This window comes from Fusarium musae, chromosome 11, assembly GCF_019915245.1.
Source record: "Fusarium musae strain F31 chromosome 11, whole genome shotgun sequence".
Taxonomy (NCBI): domain Eukaryota; kingdom Fungi; phylum Ascomycota; class Sordariomycetes; order Hypocreales; family Nectriaceae; genus Fusarium; species Fusarium musae.
The window spans coordinates 1,230,877-1,251,964 of NC_058397.1; the positions used below are offsets into that span (position 1 = coordinate 1,230,877).

Sequence of the window (21,088 nt, forward strand, 5' to 3'; positions counted from 1 at the left end):
CATAAGCAAAAACAGCGCGTGTCAATGCCGGGGACTTGGGTAGAAGATGTTTGAGGTTTGAAAAAACAATTGGTTCTGTGTGTATCTCACGTGCTAAATGAACACTGTGAGATGGCATTCTATCTGTGAATAAATGGTCTGAACTTAGCGTGCTACTCAATTTTCGCTGGCTACGAACTTACAAATTAACAACATGAGAGAGTTTGCATCACCGTAAGCCCCCTGTAGACGCCTCAAGGCTTGAGATTATGTATCAGGGTGAGAGAATGGAATCGTCAATGAGCGGTCCAAGTTGATCCTAAAATAACCTCAGTTACCCTAAGCCAATTCACCTGCTGCAGGGTACAGCTGATCATTGACCCACATCTGTCTAAAGAGAATTGTGATTGGCAGTCGACGACGCGTCTCGTGAGATAGCGGCGCTGACGTCGTCATCCTCGACACCAGAAATCTCACCCATGTCGCATCGACTGCATCCCCTAAACCCGAAATGTCCTTCCAACAGCCCAAAGAATGGCCACAAAACGTGTCCTTCGTGGCAGTCACCAACCAGAGGACGAACCCGGTATCATATCGTCACTCCTCCAGATAGAAAAATGCAAGATCCCGCAGCAAAAGATGATATGGATCGTCGAGAACCTCGAATGTCTCGGCCGACGACAATCCAAGAAGAGAAAACTTACTAAGGAAGAAAATGAAAAGTTCGAGACACCTTATTGGTTCAGAAAAATCGTCAACGGATTCGCAGACAGCAATTTCGTTGCGCTTTCGTACACCTGGGACGCTTCCGAGTATGAGGCGCAGAATTCCAGAAGCGAGGGTCACAAAATTGAGACAAGGGACGGGCAAGAAGCTTGGCGCTCTTCGGTACGAAATTCGGTGCTTGAAAGGATCACCAAGTACATGCAGTGTCATGATGTGCCGCTTCTGTGGATTGATCGGCATAGCATCCCGCAGAAGAAATGCAAGCAGCTAGCATGCACACATACTGAGTGCCGACAAAAGAGACATGCTCTCGATGCAATGGACCGTGTTTACTCGCTGAGCGATCATCCCGTTGCGCTACTCGGTCGGCCTATCCAAGATGAGGATGAGATGAGGACCCTCTCTTCGGTACTCAAAGGTGCCCTTGTCAAGCACCACGAGGGCGGATTCGCGCTATCCAAAGGCGCAGAATATAGTCAAGCGCATAAAATGCTATCCCTGATATACGAAATCACTCGCGATAAATGGTGGACGAGAGCGTGGACGTTCCAAGAGAACTACAGAGCTGGTCTCAAGATGACGCTTCTGATTCATCATAGCGCCGACTTCGAAGACACAAAGCGGTTGATACTCAGCGGTAAGAAACCGATGTTTGGTGTAGTACCGGGCGAGTTGAGTGTCCAGTCTGCCAGGTTTTCAGAAAGCGCTACTAAATTCTGTCTTGGCTTTCGCCGACATCACTTTGTGACGAGTGAGGATGACGAAATGATTGATCACATACTGGCGACGGCTGGCAAGTACACCATATTGCTCTCACCTTCAAGCTCCATGTCTGGAACGATTGTCTCAGATGTTCGAAAACGAGGCGTCACGGAGCCATCGGACTGTCTGGCCATTATCGCCAACTGCTGCCAGTACGCGACACGTCTCAACAGTACGCGGCTTCAGGATAGCGGTGTAGACCTAGATCTCGCGATACTAGCCCTTCGTCTCGTAAATGGCGAGATACTCAAGAACGACGAACCGCCCTTATCTGAACATGAGCCAATGGTTGAACAGATCAACAATCTTTTCTTCGACGATTTCCGAGCCCCGGAGGGTGCTAAAAGGTTGACTTTCAACAAGAGCTGTCGCTTCGTTGATGTTAACTTCACCAAAACTGGGATAGTCACAAGAGGTCATCTCTGGAAGCTGGACGACGGTCTTCGAGCACCGCGGTCATCGCCACGCTTGTCACAGCCAGTTCGGAAAGGCGAACAGCAACTATCGGATTATGAGCGGACCCGGCTGAGACAGCTAGTCGAACTTGTCAAGGCAAAGAAAGGACGTAAGGACGCAAAGATAGTGGATGATGTGAAGGACTTTCTGGAGGAAGATGCTTTCGTTGTGGATGAGGAGTCTTTCAGCCTGCGGTATCGAAGATCCATGGCGAAGGAGGTCGTCAGAGCCATGGAAGCAGATCAACCTTTAACACTGGGCTATCTATGCGACCCCTCTGGAGATGCTACAACAGCACGAGCGATATTTATTCGGAGCCGGAAATATGATGAATCTGAAGAGCTTTTCAGCCAGCAAGATGATGATCTTACACATGTCTTCACGTCGCTCTGGTCAGAAGACCAGCCAGATGAGGAGTATCTTGCAAACGATCTCGACCACCATGTATCTCTTGGGGTTCGGCTGTCATATGATAAACACAACCTACCGTTGCGTTTGTATACTAAGGAATGGGTTCTCGGTTTGTGCTTCTTTGTTGGTGCTCCGACTTACGAAGTTGTGTTTCCGTGGCCCAGACCCTTATCGCGGTAGTAGACGCGGACTAAAAAGAGGAACATGTAATAACACTGTAACACCAGGGACGAAAATAACTTGAGTTGGGGGGTGGGGTTTTTGACCGTTTCATCGGAAGGCATATATAGGAACATCATCCTAGGTGATGGGTATATTTAGGTAAATTTAGTGTATCTTAGACTAATCTTAGTGGGTCTTTAGATTAGGTTTCGTCTAACTACGTCGCCCGGATATCAGGTTCAGAGCACGTAACGGAAATGAGGGTTCTGCAAAATGTCAGTGTCTCGTCACAATGTTAGTCTGAACTGAAACTTACCTCGAAATCTGTTAAATCAGCTCCATCCACTTCAGATGCATCCTCATTATTCGTCCCAATAGCCGCAGCGGCGGCATCTCGTTGTGCATTTCGTCTGGACAAGAGTACTCGAAGCATAATTGCGACGACCATCTGCGCAACCGAACAGCTGAGAATCGTAATGCAGCCGGATGGATACAGAGGCGCTTCCGAGCCCAAGAAAGCATGAGGGCCGATGACATTACCCACACAATAGGCGATGAATACCATTGCTGAAGCAGTGATGCGCTTGGTGTAGCCGCCGAGATTGCTAGCGGGCATCTGCATCGCGAGGACCAGAGAGCAGACAAAGGCGCCGATGATGTAATAACCAAAAAGCACGCCGATCTTGTGATGCTCACGATCAAGCTTCCAGAGCAGGCAGACTCCAATCATGGTGGGAATAAGATAGACAGCCATGATGATAGTTCGGCAGTTCTTGATGCGCGAAGCCAAGAAAGTGCCTGATAAAATGTACATGACTTGGAATGCGCCCATAGGGATACCAAGAGCGACTGTCTCAAGGGGGTCCTTGACAACGCCCTTGATGATGAGCTTACCGAAGTTGGCGATACCTCCGTTGATGGTCTCGTTGAGGAGTATGAACAAGACAAGAAGCCAGACTTGTGGATCGATGAAAGCCTCCCGAATTTGGTTCCACTTGATGGTCTTGTTTAAGACACCAGTTCGAGCGAGACGACCACGGCCGATGAGTAGGGCTCGTTCTTCAAGGGTGAAGTGGCGAGCTGACATGATGCTGTCGGGGAGGAAGAAGAGGAGGACAAACCCCCAGACGACTGTCATGCCTCCGCATGTCATGAAAACAGCCTTCCAGACGGGAAAGTTCTTAATCTGGCCAATGCCATAGGTAAGAATGCCACCGAGCTATGGAATGTCAGTACACTCCCAATGACCAGGGTGGTTATCCTACCATAGCTCCAACGCCATTACAGCAGTAGAAGATACCAGCTCTGAATGGCTGCTGCTCACGCGTATACCACATCGAAACGATCATCATGAAACACGTCGTGATGGGCGCCTCAAAGACGCCAAGGAAAAATCTGCACGTGGCCAACGAACCAAAGTTATTTCCCGCAGTGGTCAACAACAACACGCTCCCCCATCCCATTACACAACCACTGACAACCTTAGCCATTCGCGTTTTCTGTGCGAGAAACAGCCAAGGGTATTCCGCAGCCATGTAAGCGAAATAGAAAATCGAGGCAAACCAGGAATATTGATCTGATGATACTCCGGTGTCTGTAAAGAGGTCGAAAACCGCTGCGTAACTCAATGCATTCTTATCGATGTACTGAAGCATGTATGTGCCCATCAACATGGGGAGGAGGATCATGTCAACCTTTCGGATGAGTTTCTTGTTGAGCTCTGTATCCGTCAACAATTCGCCGATGTACTCATTTGTGAAGTTGTGTTGACGGAGAAATGTTTCTGTAGCGTCAAGCTCGACGACTTCACCTGCTGTGATTGAGTCGAGCTTTTTCATCGCGATTTGCTCTTCGGTGAGCTTCTTGGCATCGGGCAACGGCCCCGTTGTGGTTGGAGACATCGTTTGGGAAGTAAGAGTTTTAGGGCCTTTATCCTAAGTGATGAGAATATTTAGGTGAATTTAGGATAACTTAGGACGCCTTTAGACCAGTGGCACTCAGCACCCTTGAATCAATCTCAGAAGCACTCCACGGTGACAGCTTCAAGATCCACGATGATGGGAGATCAAAGACCCATATAACCTTCCCTTCAGTCAAACAATCCATAGACAATGGTCCGGGGTACATGATTCTCGTATCAAACAAGCGAATTGGCCCTATCAGTCTATCATGCAGATCTCAACCCAACGAAGCAGCAGTTCCTGAGTCAAGAGAGCGCGAACAGCATTCTCACCAATGACAACCTCACTAAAACCACCCAAGTTTGCGGGGTTTAGGCCTAGTTCCAGTTGGCCGCTATCATGCTCCGATACTCGGTCCTCAGATCTAACACCGGCCACGATCGGTTCCATATTCAACAGGCGAAATCGCGGGGCAGGAAAGTTCCCCGATCTGAAAAGGGAGATTCGCGTCTTTTCTTCCTCAGATTGGAAAGATAGGGCGCAGATGGCACTTATCTCCGGTGATTCTGCTGTTGAAGCCGTTGTCGGAACTGAGCCGGGGAGAGCGGAGCGGTTTTTGGACGCCGAGAAGATGCCCCTCATAGGATGGCGCTACTCCAACATGGAGTTTCGTCAGTGTCGAGTCTTGACTCTATTTAACCATTGTATTCTCACGATTCCTCTTTTGTGACAGTAGCAAATTGAGTCAGAATGGGTAGCCGAATTTCTCCAGACACTCCAACCATTGCCCTCCCCCAGGGCAAGCTTGTCGGCGTCAAGCTGAATGACAGCCTACCCCAAGCTGTAGATGGTTGGATGGGCGTTCCCTACGCTTTACCCCCAACAGGAGATCTCCGTTTCCGTCTCCCCGTCAAAGTACCAGCTTCACCTGACAAAGTCATCGATGCATCTGAATATGGCCCTGCAGCTCCTGGCAAGGGACTGTTGGTAGGACCAACGCTTGAGCAGAGTGAGGATTGTTTGACAGTGAATATCTTTCGCAAGTCAGCGGATAAGCATGAAAAATTGCCTGTTGCTCTTTATATCCATGGCGGCGCGTTCAATAGAGGTTCGGCGCATATGCACAAGACAGCGTCGATGGTAGCGAATGCACCCGAGGCCTTTGTTGCTGTGACGTTTCAATATCGAATTGGAGCTTTGGGGTTCTTGCCCTCGAGCCTGAGTGCCAAGGAGGGTGTTCTCAACCTTGGATTAAAGGATCAGATTCTCATGATGGAGTGGGTGCAAGAAAACATCGCTGCCTTCGGTGGTGACCCCAGTAATGTCACATTGTTTGGACTGTCTGCTGGTGCTCATTCTGTAAGTTCCAGTGACAATTTGAGCGGAAAGTCAACTAACTTGAAGTAGATTGGTCATCATATCATGCATTATAAGGAGGGTGTTGCCCCTCTCTTTCACAAAGCCATCATTGAATCTGGAGCTCCTACATCACGAGCCGTGAGACCATACAATGCGCCGATTCATGAAGCCCAGTTCAAGGACTTCCTCCGCGCGGTCGGCGTCCCCGAAGATCTCCCAGAGTGTGAGATCTTCCCTTATCTGCGCCAACAACCAGAGAAGGTCATCACCGATGCGCAAACAGCCACATTCGACAAGTACAACCCCTCCCTTCGCTGGGCTTTCCAGCCTGTCATTGACGGTGAAGTCATCGCTCGACCGCCTCTCGAGACATGGAAGTCGGGCAAGTGGCATAAGGTGCCCATAATGACTGGCTTTACAACGAACGAAGGTTCGCTTTATGTTAACAAGCAAATGTCGGAGTCTTCTCAGTTTCGACACTTTTGGGCTGAGTTGCTGCCGTTGCTTACCTCCGAGGATTTGGACACTATCGAGGCGCTATACCGAGATCCAGCTAAGTTTGAGGATTCCGAGTACAAGGAGACACGCAAAGATATGGGATCACAGTACAAGCGTATTGAGGCTGCATATGCCCATTATGCTTATGTCGCTCCCGCGCGTCAGACAGCCGAGCTCGCCTCCCCATCAGTACCCGTCTACCTCTACCACTGGGCCGCTGTCAGCACGGTCAACAACGGTGCCCAGCACGCCGATAACATGCGTTACGAAGTCTGCGATCCCAAGGTCGTTGCTGTCTCTGAAACACAAAAAGACCTTGCCAAGACATTGAACCATTATGTTACCAGCTTCATCACAAGAGGTGATCCCAACGCTGTATCTGGAGAGTACCCACAGAGACCCAGATGGGAGGCGTATGATCCCAAGAGTCCCAAGGTTTTGAGATTCGGCGAAGGCAACGAGGAGCTGATAGGAGGAGATGCCGGCAAGACCGCTGTGTTCACGGATGACGACTGGGCTCGCAAGCAATCTGAGTTTTGGTGGAGCAAAGTAGACATCTCACAGCAGTGAGCATAGAAAGAAGAGAAATAAACAAACAAGTACAAGTCTATTGCTGAGTGATAACAATGCCCAAAGAATATTACCTCCCGCTTCAAGTGGCTGCAAATGCTCCTTGGTAGAAGTAGTATGACTTACTAAAAATGGAAACAGTCTATCTGCACTTGCCTTGCCTCGTGACCAAGCAAAGATTTAGCCTCCTTGAACTTTAGTTGAACCTCAACGCTACCTCCAACGCCGGCTGGAACATGGCAGAACACTCACAAAAATATGGATAGTACAATTGCCAAAAGATATCTTGAGCTTCAGCTCTATCAATGCGTAATCAGGGAATCGAACCCTGGGCTCCCCGACGCTGCTCGAATGGCAACGGAGAATTTTACCACTAAACCAATTACGCTTCTACTGATGGTGTTCGAATGAGCACAACGCAAACCAAGATCTCAGAAGAGAGGGAATTTTGACGTTGACATTTAGAGAGAGGTTTGTGTAGCTAAAATTACATAGACAGCCATAGTGATATAGGTTGTAATAGGCTCTGGATAAATCTGCATTTTCCATCTGCATGAGAAGACCATAAAACTCGCAAATCGGGTCATGTTTCTCGAACGTACATTGTATCAATAGTAACCTACTCATTGTTTCCCTCTTCTGTTCTGTGATTTTCACTCTCGGGAGGGCTTTTCATCTCTTGATGAAGTTGGGTTTGAGCATGAAACTTTACCTCCGTGCTTCTTCGTCTTGTTGATGACTGTTGAGTTGCGTTATCATCAATGTTGCTGGAACTTGGGACGGAACTAGACGGCTCTGATATGTCTTGACGGATTGGATGTTCGCGACCTGTTTTGACGTTGCCAATGTTAGATGACCGATGAGCTTGGTTTAGAGCAAAGTCTCCCGAGTCGAAATATTTTCTCCCCTTTCACCATGTTAGATTGGCATATTTCGAGGACAAAATCGTTCATGCGAACCTCTAATTGGTGATTGAGAAGGCTGCCTCGCTTTGGAAGGATCCCATATCGATTCAAGAGGCGCTTGTTATTGTCTGTATCCATGTCGGTTGATTTGGTCTGGTTTATAGTCCAGTACGGAATTTTGATGGGCAAAATGCTTGATATAAAAAAAAAGGAAAAAAAAAAAAATATTAAAAAATATTAAAAAATATTTGATCCAGCTTATTTTATTATTGGTATTGATAATGTTGCCCATTCTTGGGGACCAGAGAAACCCTTAAAACTACCTCCAGAAAGTGATGGTTCATACTCTAGAAGCGCATGACGTAGCGTAGGCTGTCTCGTGCCAGAGATGCATATTGAACCCTGCATTTTACTATGGGTTACGGACCGTTCTCGAAGGGTCTTTGGGGGGCTTCATGTGTCAAAAGGCTATGGGTTGCAACCATCAGTCACATGCTGATGCGAGTTTTGTTGCGTACAGTGTTTATCCTCACTTCACGAACGGCTTCAAGATGCATGTCGAGTGAGATTGGTGGACAAGAAGCATATAAAGAAGAGCTGTTGTATGAATTGACAACTGCGACGCTCGGGTGATGATCCAGTGCGATTCCCCAGATGCCGTGTCAGCGACTCAGAGCATCAGCTGGCCTAGGGGCTGGATAACCCACTGTAAATCAAGGCCTCGCTTAGATTTTTGTCTGAGCTCAAGTGGGCTGTGCCACGTTCATTGGACCACCAAAGATGATTGCCTATGGATCTAACGGGGTTAGCTAGAGCAGAAAGAGAAGAGAAACCAGCAGCAAGAAAAGGAACACGAGAGAGACTCGCGACGGGATTTAAAACAGGATATCTCCTGGACCCGGTATTTCATTACGTAGGGCGGTCAGTAGCGCTGATATGCCGAAGAATCCGAGTGCAACGTCCACCCCGCACGCAGTAACTACTGGTTTGGCACTGGGGCATGGACTGCGGAGATTCACCCAACGCCCCGTGGCAGATGATATAAATACAGTTCAACGGTCATAAATGTGGTGCATTCGCCCAAATCACTCGAAGTGGAATACCATCGCCGATCAATTCTACAAACCTACCAAAATGCCATTCGTTAATGATCCTACCTCTCCCTCAGAGCCTGAGGTCTCTCAACAGTCGCCATCATCAAACAAAGAAACGTATTCGCTTTCTTTATCGGAGCATACAAGAAACCAGATAGCGGTTCTGCTCGAATCACCCAACGCGCAACTGTCACCCGACTTGGCTTTCTTGCCCAGTAGCTGTGTTCTTTCATTACCGCGACTGAATTCAGGATCAAGCGCGAGCACGCAAACATAATGGCGTCGTCACCTTGAGCCGATGAGATATCCTGAACGAAAATCGGCCGAGATTGGGACAGAGAACTGTAGCTTGTGATGAAGTCCAATGTTACGACGGCGTTATTCATGTTTCTTTTCGGATGGATCGGCGGAACGGTCGGGACTAAAATGAAAACCTGTTGATGCGGAGGTGGCAGGACATAATAATGCGGGCTTAGAATGCGCACGCCCGAGATTCTGGGTCCGGGGACGTTCATCACCAGGAGGGACTCCTCACATAATTAATATGAGATCAACCTATGTCAAATTGTCGATGTTAATTCTGAGATGAGATCAGCATTTTATTCTACCGAGTTTGGATATTGAACTGGCAGCTGGCCAAGCATCTCGATCGGCAGTTGAATGCGCCGAACACAACTTGATCTGCCGAATATCGTGTTTCCCCAATCTATCGCGTTACTTGAGCATAGTTGCATATCTCGGCATATATATGCGAGATATCTCAACAGCTTCGAGATGATACTAGTAGGCAAAAATCGAGCAGAGGCGAAGGCGATACTCTTGTGGGTGAATCCTGAGCGCAAGCATTCGGGCGTTGAAGGCGTCAATTCCGCCATGCAATATCAGTAGCATAGGAGCAAGAGTGATTCTATCCCTTATCTTTCTAGCACGTAACTGTAGTTAACGAAGGATAGAATTAAGATTGAAGCCGCAGGGGGAGTCAGTTGTACTTGATTGAGACTTCATTGTCAAAATGCCTCATACCGCGAGCCTCGGGATGTAAACAAACATGCTCAACGCCGAAAATTGTAACCCTTGGGGATTTTAGGGAATACAATTGAAGGCTCTAGTTTTTGATATCGTATAGATATATATTCTAGATTTCTTTAGATTCGTTCGGTTTCCTTCACAATGAATTTGCTTGTAGTCCAATCAGTGCGAGGTATCCCCAGATCAAAATTACCAAATCGGGAGAATCACCATGAGTCATTCTGTATCATCCTGTATTGAATATGTCTAATTCCGAGCTTCCCGTGCTATATTCAGGGGTGGTTAACCAGTTTATCTTGATCGACGCAGTGTTCGCTGTCAGGCAACTTAATTTTGACAGCACAAGTTAGAGAGGCCTTCAAGCCTTCAAGTGGGTTGTCGGGGCACCTAGACTTAATACCATTCAGAAGGTGGTACTGTAGACTCGTAAAGCCCTTCCATTAGATTTAGATGTTAAATTTAGGGTTTATTTGAAGATATCCTTTACTACAATTCCGTCGCTCAGGTCCACATCGTGTTGTATGTCTCGCAGTGTCAATGGTGGCTCAAGGAGAACAGCAACATCCGACCCGAGTGATTGTCTTCAGAACGGTCTGTGTGGCGGCGGACTTCAAGTTAGGCCCCTCATCCATCTAACGGGCACTTCATCAACCCCGAACCACTACTTTGCAGCATTGAGAGCAGGGGACGTTCTCACGGTCAACTCTTTTCGTCTCGGCGTGACGTAAGATACAGCGAGCTATACAAAATGATTCATCGTGAGCACTGAAGTATCATTGCATTTTGAGATCATCAGCTAGTAAGACGATAATACGGGGCACGCAACGATGCATAATATAGCATATAAACTGTGACAGCAGTCTTGTAGCTTAGATCCGACAATGCTAGATCTGTAGTCAAGCACTGTCAAGAAGACTACTCATGAAAGGTACAGTTTGTCCTGATTTCTTTCTCCTACTCATCACTCTACATGATGCATAATATTTTGCCGAACTGAGGTTACTCGCAAGGAATACTGCGTCTTTGAGGACCCATTGAACCGACATCGCCTGACATATGAGACTTTCCATCGTATCTTGTTTCAGTCTATCACAACGTTATATGCTAACTTTGGCAATCTTTAGCAGGAAAGTCTGGGGCTCAAAGACTCAGGCTGCTTATGATGAAGGGCGGGCGGGCTCTCGAGATGAGTATTGCTACTGATAACCTTAGGCTAGTGGGTTGTGAGTAAGTCAGTTGCTCGCGGATCTGTTCTTAACTTACCAATAATATTCCAAGCCATGATTACTACTGTCTGGTGAGTCTTTTGCTTGTCTATCGATTCTTATGTGAGCCCTGGCGGAAGGACGAAAACCCAGGTCTGGTATCGAGGTCTAAGTTGTGGGCTAGAAGTGTTATTTGAAGCTGAGACTTGTGGCTGTGAGCTTATTCCGGCAGAGAGAACCTAGAAAGCCGAGGACCTTGATCCTTAGTGATAAAAGAATTTAGGTAAATTAGCAAATACTTAGGAAAATTATATTAACTTTAGGAAAGTCTTTACTAAACCTAGGATGCCCTTTACTAAGCCTATTCAAATATTATAAATAAAAGACTGGTATCTTCTTGGTCCCCAAGGTAACCTTAGTGGCACGCCTGACCGTTCTCCACTGTCTAAAGCATCCTCGATCACTCACACCAACAACGGAATATTGTCCAAACTCCTAAAGCAAGCCGTCAAGTCCCACTCTTGGCTTAACTCCCCTCGCCGTGCCCACGTTTGCCGAATGACCTTCATAGCCTCGATCAAACCGCCCACATTACTCAGTGGCTTCGTTCTACTAAACACTTGTTCAACTGCAGTCTCTTGACTTTCGGAGGCCAAACACCCTGTCACGCTGATGGGCCACGCAAGCGTCGTCAACCAGCTTGGCGTCGTCAGGTTTTCCAGTAAAACTAGATTTGCGGACACGAGATCGACGACTTCGTCCATTTCTGGTTGCCATCCCGAGAGAACGACAATTAGGTAGAGCCGTGCAGCGTTCGTCCATACCCGAGTAATGGCGTAGTAGGCGTCGTGTGGAGGGCGCATGGTTCGTAGGAGAGTAAACTCTGCGAAAATCTCACCTGGCTGATGGTTGGTCTCTTGTGATCGGCGCTCTTCATCTGTCAACATCGCCAGGCCCTGATCAAGCTTTTCGAGAATCTTGCCTGCCCTTTGAACCAAAGTCATAAAAGAGAAATTCCCTTTCCTTTTCGTCTCTTTCTTCCAGACGTTGAGAGCCACTGCTTCCGCAATGCTGAGGAACACCCAGTTCTCGCACCCAGTCACATCTTTCATGTTCAGACTGGTTTCACCCTGGCCAGACATCAACTTTTCATGATATTTATTGAGACTTGGAACCTGTTCGAGTGCGCTACTAGATACGATGTCGGCGAGAATGATCTTGGCAGCGAAAAAGCGTAAAGCTACTTGCGTTGAAGAAAACAAATTGACGTCTGAGCAATTAATTCTGTTCGCCTGATCTGCTGACATCTGCGTCGGATCAAATGTCACGCGCCACACAACATGCCTTGATTCTGGTGAGTCGAGAATCTGCTTGAAGAGGATTATCGTAGCATCGAGATGAGTTCTCCATGCTTGGGAGTACTGAGTCATGGTCTCGAACTCGAGTAACAGCATGATGTCTCCAAAAAGATGCGTTCTCTCCCATAGATTAGCGGTGGCGCCAAGCATCTCAACCCTACTCTGCATTCCCTTGAAAGCTTGCTCCGATTGCTTTTGAACTTGCTCCCAGGCAAAGGTGGAACACATGGTATATCCTGCGCCAGGAACAAGGGGCACGACGGAGAAGAAGTACGTAACTAGGCTTACGATCAATTGTCTTGACTCGGGGTTTCTGAAGGCAGCAACCAGAAGCCAGTTATGACCGCCTTCGAAGAACGAAGTGTGATAGAAAGGGTGAAGTAGTGGGAAAACATAGTCCTTGTAGGTCATGAGGAAACGGAGATCCTCCTCGCCAACGAGATTGACGTTGAGCCTCTCACGAAAAGTAGTCCCAAATAGGGAGTGCCCGGGATTATCGCGTAGTGGTAGGTCGACAGTATCGAGTACATTATGTGTGCGATTTTCAGTGTCCAGCGAGATACGAGTATTGTTGCTAGGCCAAGAAGCTGGTGCTGTGTCGTCGACCGACTCCGAGATAGTTATGCCAGGTGCTGCTTCGCCCTGAGTAGGGACTGGGGGTGAAGCAAATTCTTCAACCCGAGGAATCGGCTCACCTTCGAGCTGATGGGCGATTTTCTGGATCATCTGCCTCCCCCTTTTATTTCTAGCATTTCGTTTGACCTGAGCCTTCAAGCGCTGGCTCATTTGCCGCTGCTGCTCGCCACTGTCAATCCATTCTGGCTTAGCATCGCTGAAATGACACGCCAATCCGAGCGCGGCACAATTTCCGCAAGTCGGATGAATCTCGTCACATTTCTTGTGGCGTAAGCGACAGATCCAACAGCTTCCATTCTTTCTCATTGTTTGTAATCGTGGTCATTCAAGAGATGTTTGCGGGCGATTCGAAAATTGAGCATTCCGCGCGGAATCTCTTCAGCATGCTAAACCCGAAACGGGCAAGCTTATTACATCTGAGTCGTTGAGATTGGTCAGTTTGCGTCCAGAATTGGATTTAGATCGCAAAACACTATCAATCTCCGCGCGCAGATTTAGGTTATCCCTATTCCATACACGGATACTTTTTGCATCCGATGCTGACGTTAGCAACGTAGATCGAAAATCGAATATATAACCCATATCAATAGAATTATGTGCTTTTATTCTTCACTCAGCAATATTTCAACAACTCACACATTAATATAATATGGCTCCGCTAACTGTCCTCGTGCTTGGCGGTACCGGACCTGCGGGCATTTGTCTGCTTCGCGAGCTACTGTATCGCAAACACAAGGTGGTAGCATATGCACGAAGCCCTCAGAAGATCCCCAGCGACTTGTCCTCCGATCCATTGCTTGAAGTAAGTCCTAAGTATCCTAGCATTCATGAGTGAAGGAAATCGCTAACCTCCTCAGACCGTCAAAGGAGATCTGGCCGACAAGGCAGCTCTCGACACAGCCGTGGCCAAGGTCAATGTTGTCATCTCGCTCCTTGGACCTCTCATCACCGATCGCACCTCACCCCCAAACGCTATCCCCGACTTCTACAAAGACTCCCTCTTTCCAGCGATGCGCCGACATGGCGTTAAGCGAATCTTTGCAATGGGAACGCTCACCATCACCCGGAAAGAAGATGCATTCACTGTCCTCCAACCATCAATCAACTTCATGGTCCGCACCGTATTTTCCAACGCTTATCGTGCTATCACCACTATCGGAAAGACATTCGAGAACGAGGCCAAGGACCTCGATTGGACCCAATTTCGTATCTCGGCCATCCCTGAGGAACCTGATAAGGAAAGCTGGATGAAAGATAGGGAAGATGGAAAGGTTTTCGTGGGATATGTTGGACAGAAAGGTTATACCTATTCTATTCCAAGGAGTCTGCTAACCAGATGGCTTGTTGATTCTGCTGAGAGTGGCCTGCCAGACTGGATCCGCAAGGCACCAGCGGTTGCCAAGCTGTCCGGTAGCTGAACATTTAACGATCTGACTACCCCTTTTCGAGTTTTTTTATATTTTTTTTTTCCTTTTTGCTCTTATTTTATAGACTATTAGTTCCTGGTTTCTTCTAACCAATAAGCTTTAGGCGTTTATCGGTATATAATAATTAATGAAATACTTCTACCACGGTGCCTTAATCCATGAATGTAGTATCTGAGACTAGAAACCGATGATGATTGTGTTTTTTCCACAGCATTATTACAAAACTCGATCTGCTAAAACATTGCTCGGGCAGAATTCGCCGCTTCAGCAGAAGGATTCTGCCTTGACGTCAGAGGTCAGAGGGAAATCGTCATCTCGTCAACGACGCCCTTGCAAATTAAGTATATAAACTTCACCAATATAATCAACCATCTCACTGAAACTTAGTCTCTTGCCCAATCTCTTACCCATCAGACACCAGAATAGATACATTTGCCAAGAACTCACTCATGTCAAATCATTCTTTCCTTTTCAGCCCACCACTTTTAACATGTCTTATCCCGATCTCACAACGTTTAAGGCTCTGTCATTTGACTGCTACGGCACTTTGATAGACCAAGAGTCCGGAATGATCCGTGGCTTACAGCCTATCATTAGTCGTCTTCCTTTCGAGAGCGACTATAAAAAGAATCCTGTTTTGTTGATTCAACGCTTTCATGAGCTTACCCAGGTCGTTGAAGAGGAGGAGCCTACCCTGCGCTACGGCAGTATCGTCTGGCGCTCATTCAAAAGTCTCGCAAACGAGCTCAGTGTTTCTATACCTGAAGAAGAAATGAACCATCTTGTGTCCCTACCTGGAACTTGGCTGCCTTTCCCCGACACAATTCCAGGCTTGCAAATTTTGAAGAAACACTACAAACTCATCATTCTCACTAACATGGATAACGTCAACGCCTCTTCAACTCTAAAGCATCTTCAGCCCGCTGAATTCGACAAGGTCTACACTGCCGAAGACATCGGTAGTTATAAACCCGCTAAGCGAAACTTTGACTACTTGTTTGATCATCTGAGAAGCGATCTGCACGTCGACAAGGATCGCGGGGAATTACTACACGTAGCGAGAAGTTTGACTGCTGATCACGTCCCGGCCAAACAGTTCGGCATCAGAAGTGTCTGGATCTCTCGCGGCGGGGAAAAGAAAGAGGGTACAGGTGTTGGAGGTGACTATGAGAGATTGAAAGAAAATGTGGCGTTTGAATGGAGATTCGATAGCATTGGGAAATTTGCGGAGGAAGTTGAGAGACAATTCGCTGAAAAGACCGTGTAGAAATACGTGGTTTTGCATTGCGGCCTGAATACATAGTTACAATGTAGGGTCATGGATCATGGGTAAATTAGGGCTGAGCGCTGAGTTATGCAACTCATCGAGATGAAGCCTTCCTTTTGTTTATATGGCACGAGTTCAAACTCAATGGCAGCCGTTTTTAGGTCCAAAGCATATAAAATTAGTATTGTTTCAGCTTCTGCAGCAGCACGGCCCAGCGCAGTGGAATATGGTTCGATTCACTCACTCAGCCTCACTTCCCAATCGTGATTCAGTGCCCGATACTAACAAAAACTCAAAGACCTCGCTCGTTCTAGACCATCTCAGTGCATGAAAAGTGAAAAATGTCACCCGCTATGACCAAAACTGCCGAAACGCCCAGGGCTCGGTGCGCTAAGACACAAGGGATGGCCGCTATGTCTGAGCGTTTTACCAAGAATGTTCTAGCGAGGAGCGTTTGAACACCAAAGACTGACTCGCTCGACGCCACATCGCGAGCGCCGATCCCAACTTGCGGACGGCATGTCAGGAACAGAAGGACGATGAATCCTGTGCCGAGGCTCGTTTGTGAGGTGAGAGAAATAGAGTTGAGTTTTGAAGTGAACTCGAGAGTTGTATTTTCATCCACTATTGATGTGCAATCGTGCCGTAGCAAGCGAGTCGATCTTTGGGTCGGTGAAGACCCATTTTCTAAGCATATTTCTTTTGGCTTTTTTTTTCTTCATCAACCTGAGACACGACATTCTATCTCCACTATCTTCAAGGGTGATGGATAACGCTCCAACTGACAAGATGTCAAGAATGGATCTCAATTACGTACTGACCCGTAGAATAGCCAAATGACTTCCACGTTTTTCCTCTCACGAATCTGCAGCGGAAAAAGCCACATCCGTGAGAGACGACTAGGTTGGCCTAGCCTCGGCGCGAAAAGAGTCTGCCGAGAACTCTAGTGCGGAAAAAATGCCAGGATTCCCTTGATGCGTTAATACAGAACGGGCGCTCAGCTGCGAAGCGATGTCACATCGTGGATCTGTGCCTCTGGGCGATAAATCCTTTACATTCTTGGCCCATTCAGGGTCCTTTTCCCTCTTAATACCCGTGGGGGGCTGTCATTTCTCATCTGCAGTTCGCATCTCGTTCCTGAGATTCGACAGATTCTCTCGTTTAAAACAATAATAATGGCGTGGGGCGATCTTCCTGTTGAAGGGCGGACGTTGGATCCTTTGAACGATGATCTTCGACACGGATTGACTGCCGTTACTGTCCTCGCTTTCATTTCGTTCTTTTCTGCGAGTACTTTATTCTTTTATTTAGTGTATAAGCTTACGACATGGAGCTTGTTCATCAAGTCGCAGCCTTCGGGGCACTTTCAACAAACGACTGGACCGATTCAGAGGGCGATAGACTTTACGCTGGGTATTGATGGGATATTCGCCGAGAACGATCAAGACGCCGACAAAAAAGTCGATGGAAATGTTCCTACCGCACCTCGACGACCGAATCAGTTCCTCGTCCTGATCATCAATCTACTACTAGCCGACATGCACCAAGGAGTAGCCTTCTTTCTCAACGCGGCGTGGCTTCGAAATAATGCAATCATGGTTGGAACAGCGTCTTGCTATACCCAGGGACTCTTTGTGTCGCTTGGCGACTTGGCTTCGTCCATGTTCATCACCTCGATTGCGATTCACACATATTTTGCCGTTGTCAAGCGACGGCAGACACCGCAGAGAGTGCTGTATGCCATGATCATCGCCATATGGATCTTTGTCTACGCCATCTCCCTCATTCCAATCGCCGTGACTCGCAATGGTGCAGAGTTTGGAGGCTTTTTCGTCCGCGCTGGAAGTTGGGTGAGTGCCTCTGCTCCATTCACTGTTCGTAGCCCTCTAACATTATACAGTGCTGGATGAACCGAAAGTACGAGAACCTTCGACTATTCACACATTACCTTTACATCTTCCTCGGCCTTGGTACAACATCCGTCTTATACCTCATCATCTTCTTCCATCTACGTCGCCAAGCCCGATTTGAGTCTTCGGGATCACCAAGCCAGGCTGATACCATGCAACTCCAACTCAGCCGCAACCCTGCTTTCCTGATCTACCCCGTCATCTATGTCATGTGTACCCTTCCTCTTGCGGCTGGCCGTATTGCGACGATGGCTGGTGCAAATGTGCCTAACGGCTACTTCTGCTTTGCAGGTGCCATGATCGCATCCAACGGTTCTTTCGATTGCCTACTATTTGGCACAACCCGAAACACCATTGTTTTCGCCTCAAAGTACGACATCTCATCTGACGATGTTGGCCTGAGCACCTTCGCCTTCCTCAAAACACCAAGTCGTCGGTTCGGAAACACCATCTCGATCCAGGGCGGCCAACAAGCAGACGAGAACGTCGCTGGAGGCTGGTGGTCGTGGCCTGCTAGGGCAAGCGGTTCAGAGAACCGAAGCAGAAAGGGAATGACACGCACCATCAGCCAAGAGTCTCTGAGAGGACCGGCTATTCAGATGGATACCGTGACATCGGTGGTGGTCGAGGTTGATGACTCGGCGGAGAGAGACCCAAGATACCCAGATACAGCAGCGAGCTCAAATCCTTCGCTACGCAGTGCGGAAAAGGATTATACGCGAACGATACAAAGAAGCATGGATGCTCATAGATAAGACTTTAATGTTGATACCAAGTAATGAAAATAGAAGCTTTAATGATATTGGCATATTGAGATATACACACTGCAACTGGTATGCTGTGAAACATATGTACCGAGCACGATAGAAGTCATAACAACGGACAGGGTCATCACCTTTCTTTTAGGACTTTTCCTCTGAAGTCTCCTCCCGACCAGTTTCTGAAGCCTCCTCCAAACCTGTCTCCCCTGACCCTGCCTCTGAATACTCCGAACCAGTGTCCGAATACACAGTCGCCGGGTTTCTTTCCAGCTCATCAAGCCACTTTTCGTCGGGTTCATACCATATCCTGGTTTTTGCGCACTTCATTTCAATGCCGATTTTGACGGCAGGCTCGGAGAGTTGCCATGGCGGTTCTGTGCCTACTGGCGACGTCCACGCAATGACGGAAAGCGCGGGAAACAGTGCCTCATGGTCTATGAGCGTTTTGACCATATCGTAATCCGCAGGAATCAAATACCACCAAGGGTCATAGGCGTCAGTAAGTTCTTGACCTGGGAGCAATAGCGGGGTCTTTTCATAGATTTCAATGTCCTGCAGGAACAGCACCTTCAAGCCTGGCGGTAGATGCTCTATAAGCTTGGACAACCACTCGATATCACCTCTGTAGAGATAATGCCCAAAAAGAGCCTTTGGTGGGGCGGCGATATATTGAAGAGACTCGAAATTGGCAAATTTCATCGGTTTATCTTCGAAGTATGGGCGGTGACAGTCCCAATAAAGATCTATAACCTTGATACTCTCCCGGCACGGTCTTAGAATTCGTGGAAAGTTCGGGGTACCTCGGTCTATTTCATTCATAGGATGGTGAAACTCAAAGCGCTTGAGCCTCTTTGCATTCCGCAGGAGCCTTTCCAGAATCTTGTCTGTGTAATTGTAAACTTCTAGGTGGAGGGACTCTAGGTTCTCTAACGGAAGAGGCTGAACTAATTCAGAGGCATAACGATCGAGTCTAACGTTACGGAGGCGCAAAGATGTAAGGCTGGGGTAGCGAAATAGTTTAATCTCATCCAAAGACAAAATTCGCGGGTCTGGACCTCTGATATCGTAGGATACTATGTGCTATGAGTCCCTGCCATTCTTATGATTGTTGACAAACTCACCGGTCTTCAGCCTAGGCTTAGGGGCTATACGCCCGGCTAGTAGCGAGGCCATGTTTTCAAAATCAGCCAGGCCGTCACGGGCTCCAATGATCATGGTCTCTCCATTACTCAAAGTGGCGCTCTCGATGTTGCGAATATCAAGGCAGAGGAGCAACCAGAAATACCGAGCATCAATGTTTTTGACATCTAAATGATGAATCATATTGAGGATTCTGGGATCTCCTTTGGCGACTCTCAGGAACCTTCTGAAATGTCTATCTCTGGAGAATATCATTCTCCTGTAAAACATTGACTTGGCCATGGCGTTAATGGTCTTACTCGTCTGCATGAGAGGCTTAATTTGGCGTGGCTCGAGCTTGCGTAGAATCATAGAGAATAGCTCTGGCGGTAGCCGCTCCAGCTTCGTTTGTCCTTCCATATTTGCTGTCCTTGTCCTGATAGAGAGATTTTCTTGATAAGAAGAAGGGATGAAACAAGCGGGGATGGATGATGTCCTTAGTGAACTTAATCAAACACAGGAGAGGCTAGCCAGATATGGCTCAGTCGATGCTCCATTTGGTGGTTGACCAATCAACAGCCATCCCCCTGTACGTGAGATTAAGACTCTCTGTTTTCTATGTGATTCAGTGACATATAATATCTATTAAGTAGTATGCTTGGACGTGGTTGTGTGTCTAGTTATAAAGAGGACTTAAGCTATAGTACATTGGCTTGACGTGCGCAATCAAACAGTCATTTCATTACTACAATCGGAAACAAATTCAACATGTGCATCACCATCATCACGCATGTCATTGGCAAATGCGGTCACGACATCACTGATGGGGTCCAGACTTTAGACTGTGGCAATAAGTACATTGGAGGTTGTGCTGGCCTCAAACTGAATCCAAACAGATCCATAAAAACAGATTGTTTTCGCTGTGAAGAAGCTAAAAAGCTGGGGGAGGAAGAAGAGAGATAAAGGCTACACGCCTATAGACTGATGACAAACTGAGCATAGAAGAGTATGTAATGCGCATGATACACAAACGTTTAGTTTGAGCTACTTGTTCTTGTAATTTATATGAAGAGCTGTGACTTAGATACAACGATGACATATCTTGATTCAGAAAGCCACGCCTCGTATAAAGAGCTTTCCTCAGACCCTTCTCCTCAGCATTTCCAACTCACGAGAGCATATTTCTCACACATAGACTTTATCAAAATTGACATCATTCAACCTAAAACAAAATGTGCAAAACTACAATGGTACGGAGCTGGGGTAGCTGTGGTCACCTCATCTCGTGGCACAATCAAGAAGAACCTTGCCCTGACAAAGGAACAGAACAGTGCAACATATCATTAGGGTGGGAAGAGAAACATTCGCGCTGGGTTTGCCGACCATGTGTCGACGCGGAAATTGAGAGGAATAGACGTTTAAGTCAAAGATAGTCGTGCTTCATTTTAATATTACACCTAAAACGTCATGAGACATACTGCTTATATTTATATCTTTATCAAAGTTAGTCGATCTTGGCCAGTAACGCACCATATCATGAGGCTCAGGCTCAC

The 21,088-nt window shown here is 47.4% G+C and overlaps 8 protein-coding genes and 1 non-coding gene across 9 annotated transcripts; 5 read left to right on the top strand and 4 right to left on the bottom strand.

The window, feature by feature from the left end:
* Nucleotides 1-513: 513 nt before the first annotated feature.
* Nucleotides 514-2,514, top strand: J7337_013501 (uncharacterized protein; the record flags this gene model as incomplete). Its single annotated transcript, XM_044830991.1, has 1 exon — nucleotides 514-2,514. One exon carries the CDS (start codon nucleotides 514-516, stop codon nucleotides 2,512-2,514), a length of 2,001 nt encoding a protein of 666 aa, XP_044674266.1.
* Nucleotides 2,515-2,735: 221 nt separating this feature from the next.
* Nucleotides 2,736-4,397, bottom strand: J7337_013502 (uncharacterized protein; the record flags this gene model as incomplete). Its single annotated transcript, XM_044830992.1, has 3 exons — nucleotides 2,736-2,762; nucleotides 2,813-3,715; nucleotides 3,762-4,397. The coding sequence occupies 3 exons, from the start codon at nucleotides 4,395-4,397 to the stop codon at nucleotides 2,736-2,738; spliced, it is 1,566 nt and encodes a 521-aa protein (XP_044674267.1).
* Nucleotides 4,398-5,147: 750 nt separating this feature from the next.
* J7337_013503 (uncharacterized protein) lies at nucleotides 5,148-6,824 on the top strand (the record flags this gene model as incomplete). Its single annotated transcript, XM_044830993.1, has 2 exons — nucleotides 5,148-5,756; nucleotides 5,805-6,824. 2 exons carry the CDS (start codon nucleotides 5,148-5,150, stop codon nucleotides 6,822-6,824), a joined length of 1,629 nt encoding a protein of 542 aa, XP_044674268.1.
* Nucleotides 6,825-7,130: 306 nt separating this feature from the next.
* On the bottom strand, nucleotides 7,131-7,212 carry J7337_013504. The gene has a single exon. It is a non-coding gene; the product is annotated as a tRNA-Gly (tRNA).
* Nucleotides 7,213-11,521: 4,309 nt separating this feature from the next.
* On the bottom strand, nucleotides 11,522-13,357 carry J7337_013505 (uncharacterized protein; the record flags this gene model as incomplete). The annotated part of the gene is made up of 1 exon (XM_044830994.1): nucleotides 11,522-13,357. The coding sequence occupies one exon, from the start codon at nucleotides 13,355-13,357 to the stop codon at nucleotides 11,522-11,524; it is 1,836 nt and encodes a 611-aa protein (XP_044674269.1).
* A 343-nt stretch (nucleotides 13,358-13,700) lies between these two features.
* J7337_013506 (uncharacterized protein) lies at nucleotides 13,701-14,469 on the top strand (the record flags this gene model as incomplete). Its single annotated transcript, XM_044830995.1, has 2 exons — nucleotides 13,701-13,853; nucleotides 13,909-14,469. 2 exons carry the CDS (start codon nucleotides 13,701-13,703, stop codon nucleotides 14,467-14,469), a joined length of 714 nt encoding a protein of 237 aa, XP_044674270.1.
* Nucleotides 14,470-14,968: 499 nt separating this feature from the next.
* J7337_013507 (uncharacterized protein) lies at nucleotides 14,969-15,745 on the top strand (the record flags this gene model as incomplete). The annotated part of the gene is made up of 1 exon (XM_044830996.1): nucleotides 14,969-15,745. The coding sequence occupies one exon, from the start codon at nucleotides 14,969-14,971 to the stop codon at nucleotides 15,743-15,745; it is 777 nt and encodes a 258-aa protein (XP_044674271.1).
* A 1,175-nt stretch (nucleotides 15,746-16,920) lies between these two features.
* Nucleotides 16,921-18,410, top strand: J7337_013508 (uncharacterized protein; the record flags this gene model as incomplete). The annotated part of the gene is made up of 2 exons (XM_044830997.1): nucleotides 16,921-17,595; nucleotides 17,646-18,410. The coding sequence occupies 2 exons, from the start codon at nucleotides 16,921-16,923 to the stop codon at nucleotides 18,408-18,410; spliced, it is 1,440 nt and encodes a 479-aa protein (XP_044674272.1).
* A 147-nt stretch (nucleotides 18,411-18,557) lies between these two features.
* J7337_013509 (uncharacterized protein) lies at nucleotides 18,558-19,955 on the bottom strand (the record flags this gene model as incomplete). Its single annotated transcript, XM_044830998.1, has 2 exons — nucleotides 18,558-19,489; nucleotides 19,538-19,955. The coding sequence occupies 2 exons, from the start codon at nucleotides 19,953-19,955 to the stop codon at nucleotides 18,558-18,560; spliced, it is 1,350 nt and encodes a 449-aa protein (XP_044674273.1).
* Between the last annotated feature and the right edge of the window lie 1,133 nt (nucleotides 19,956-21,088).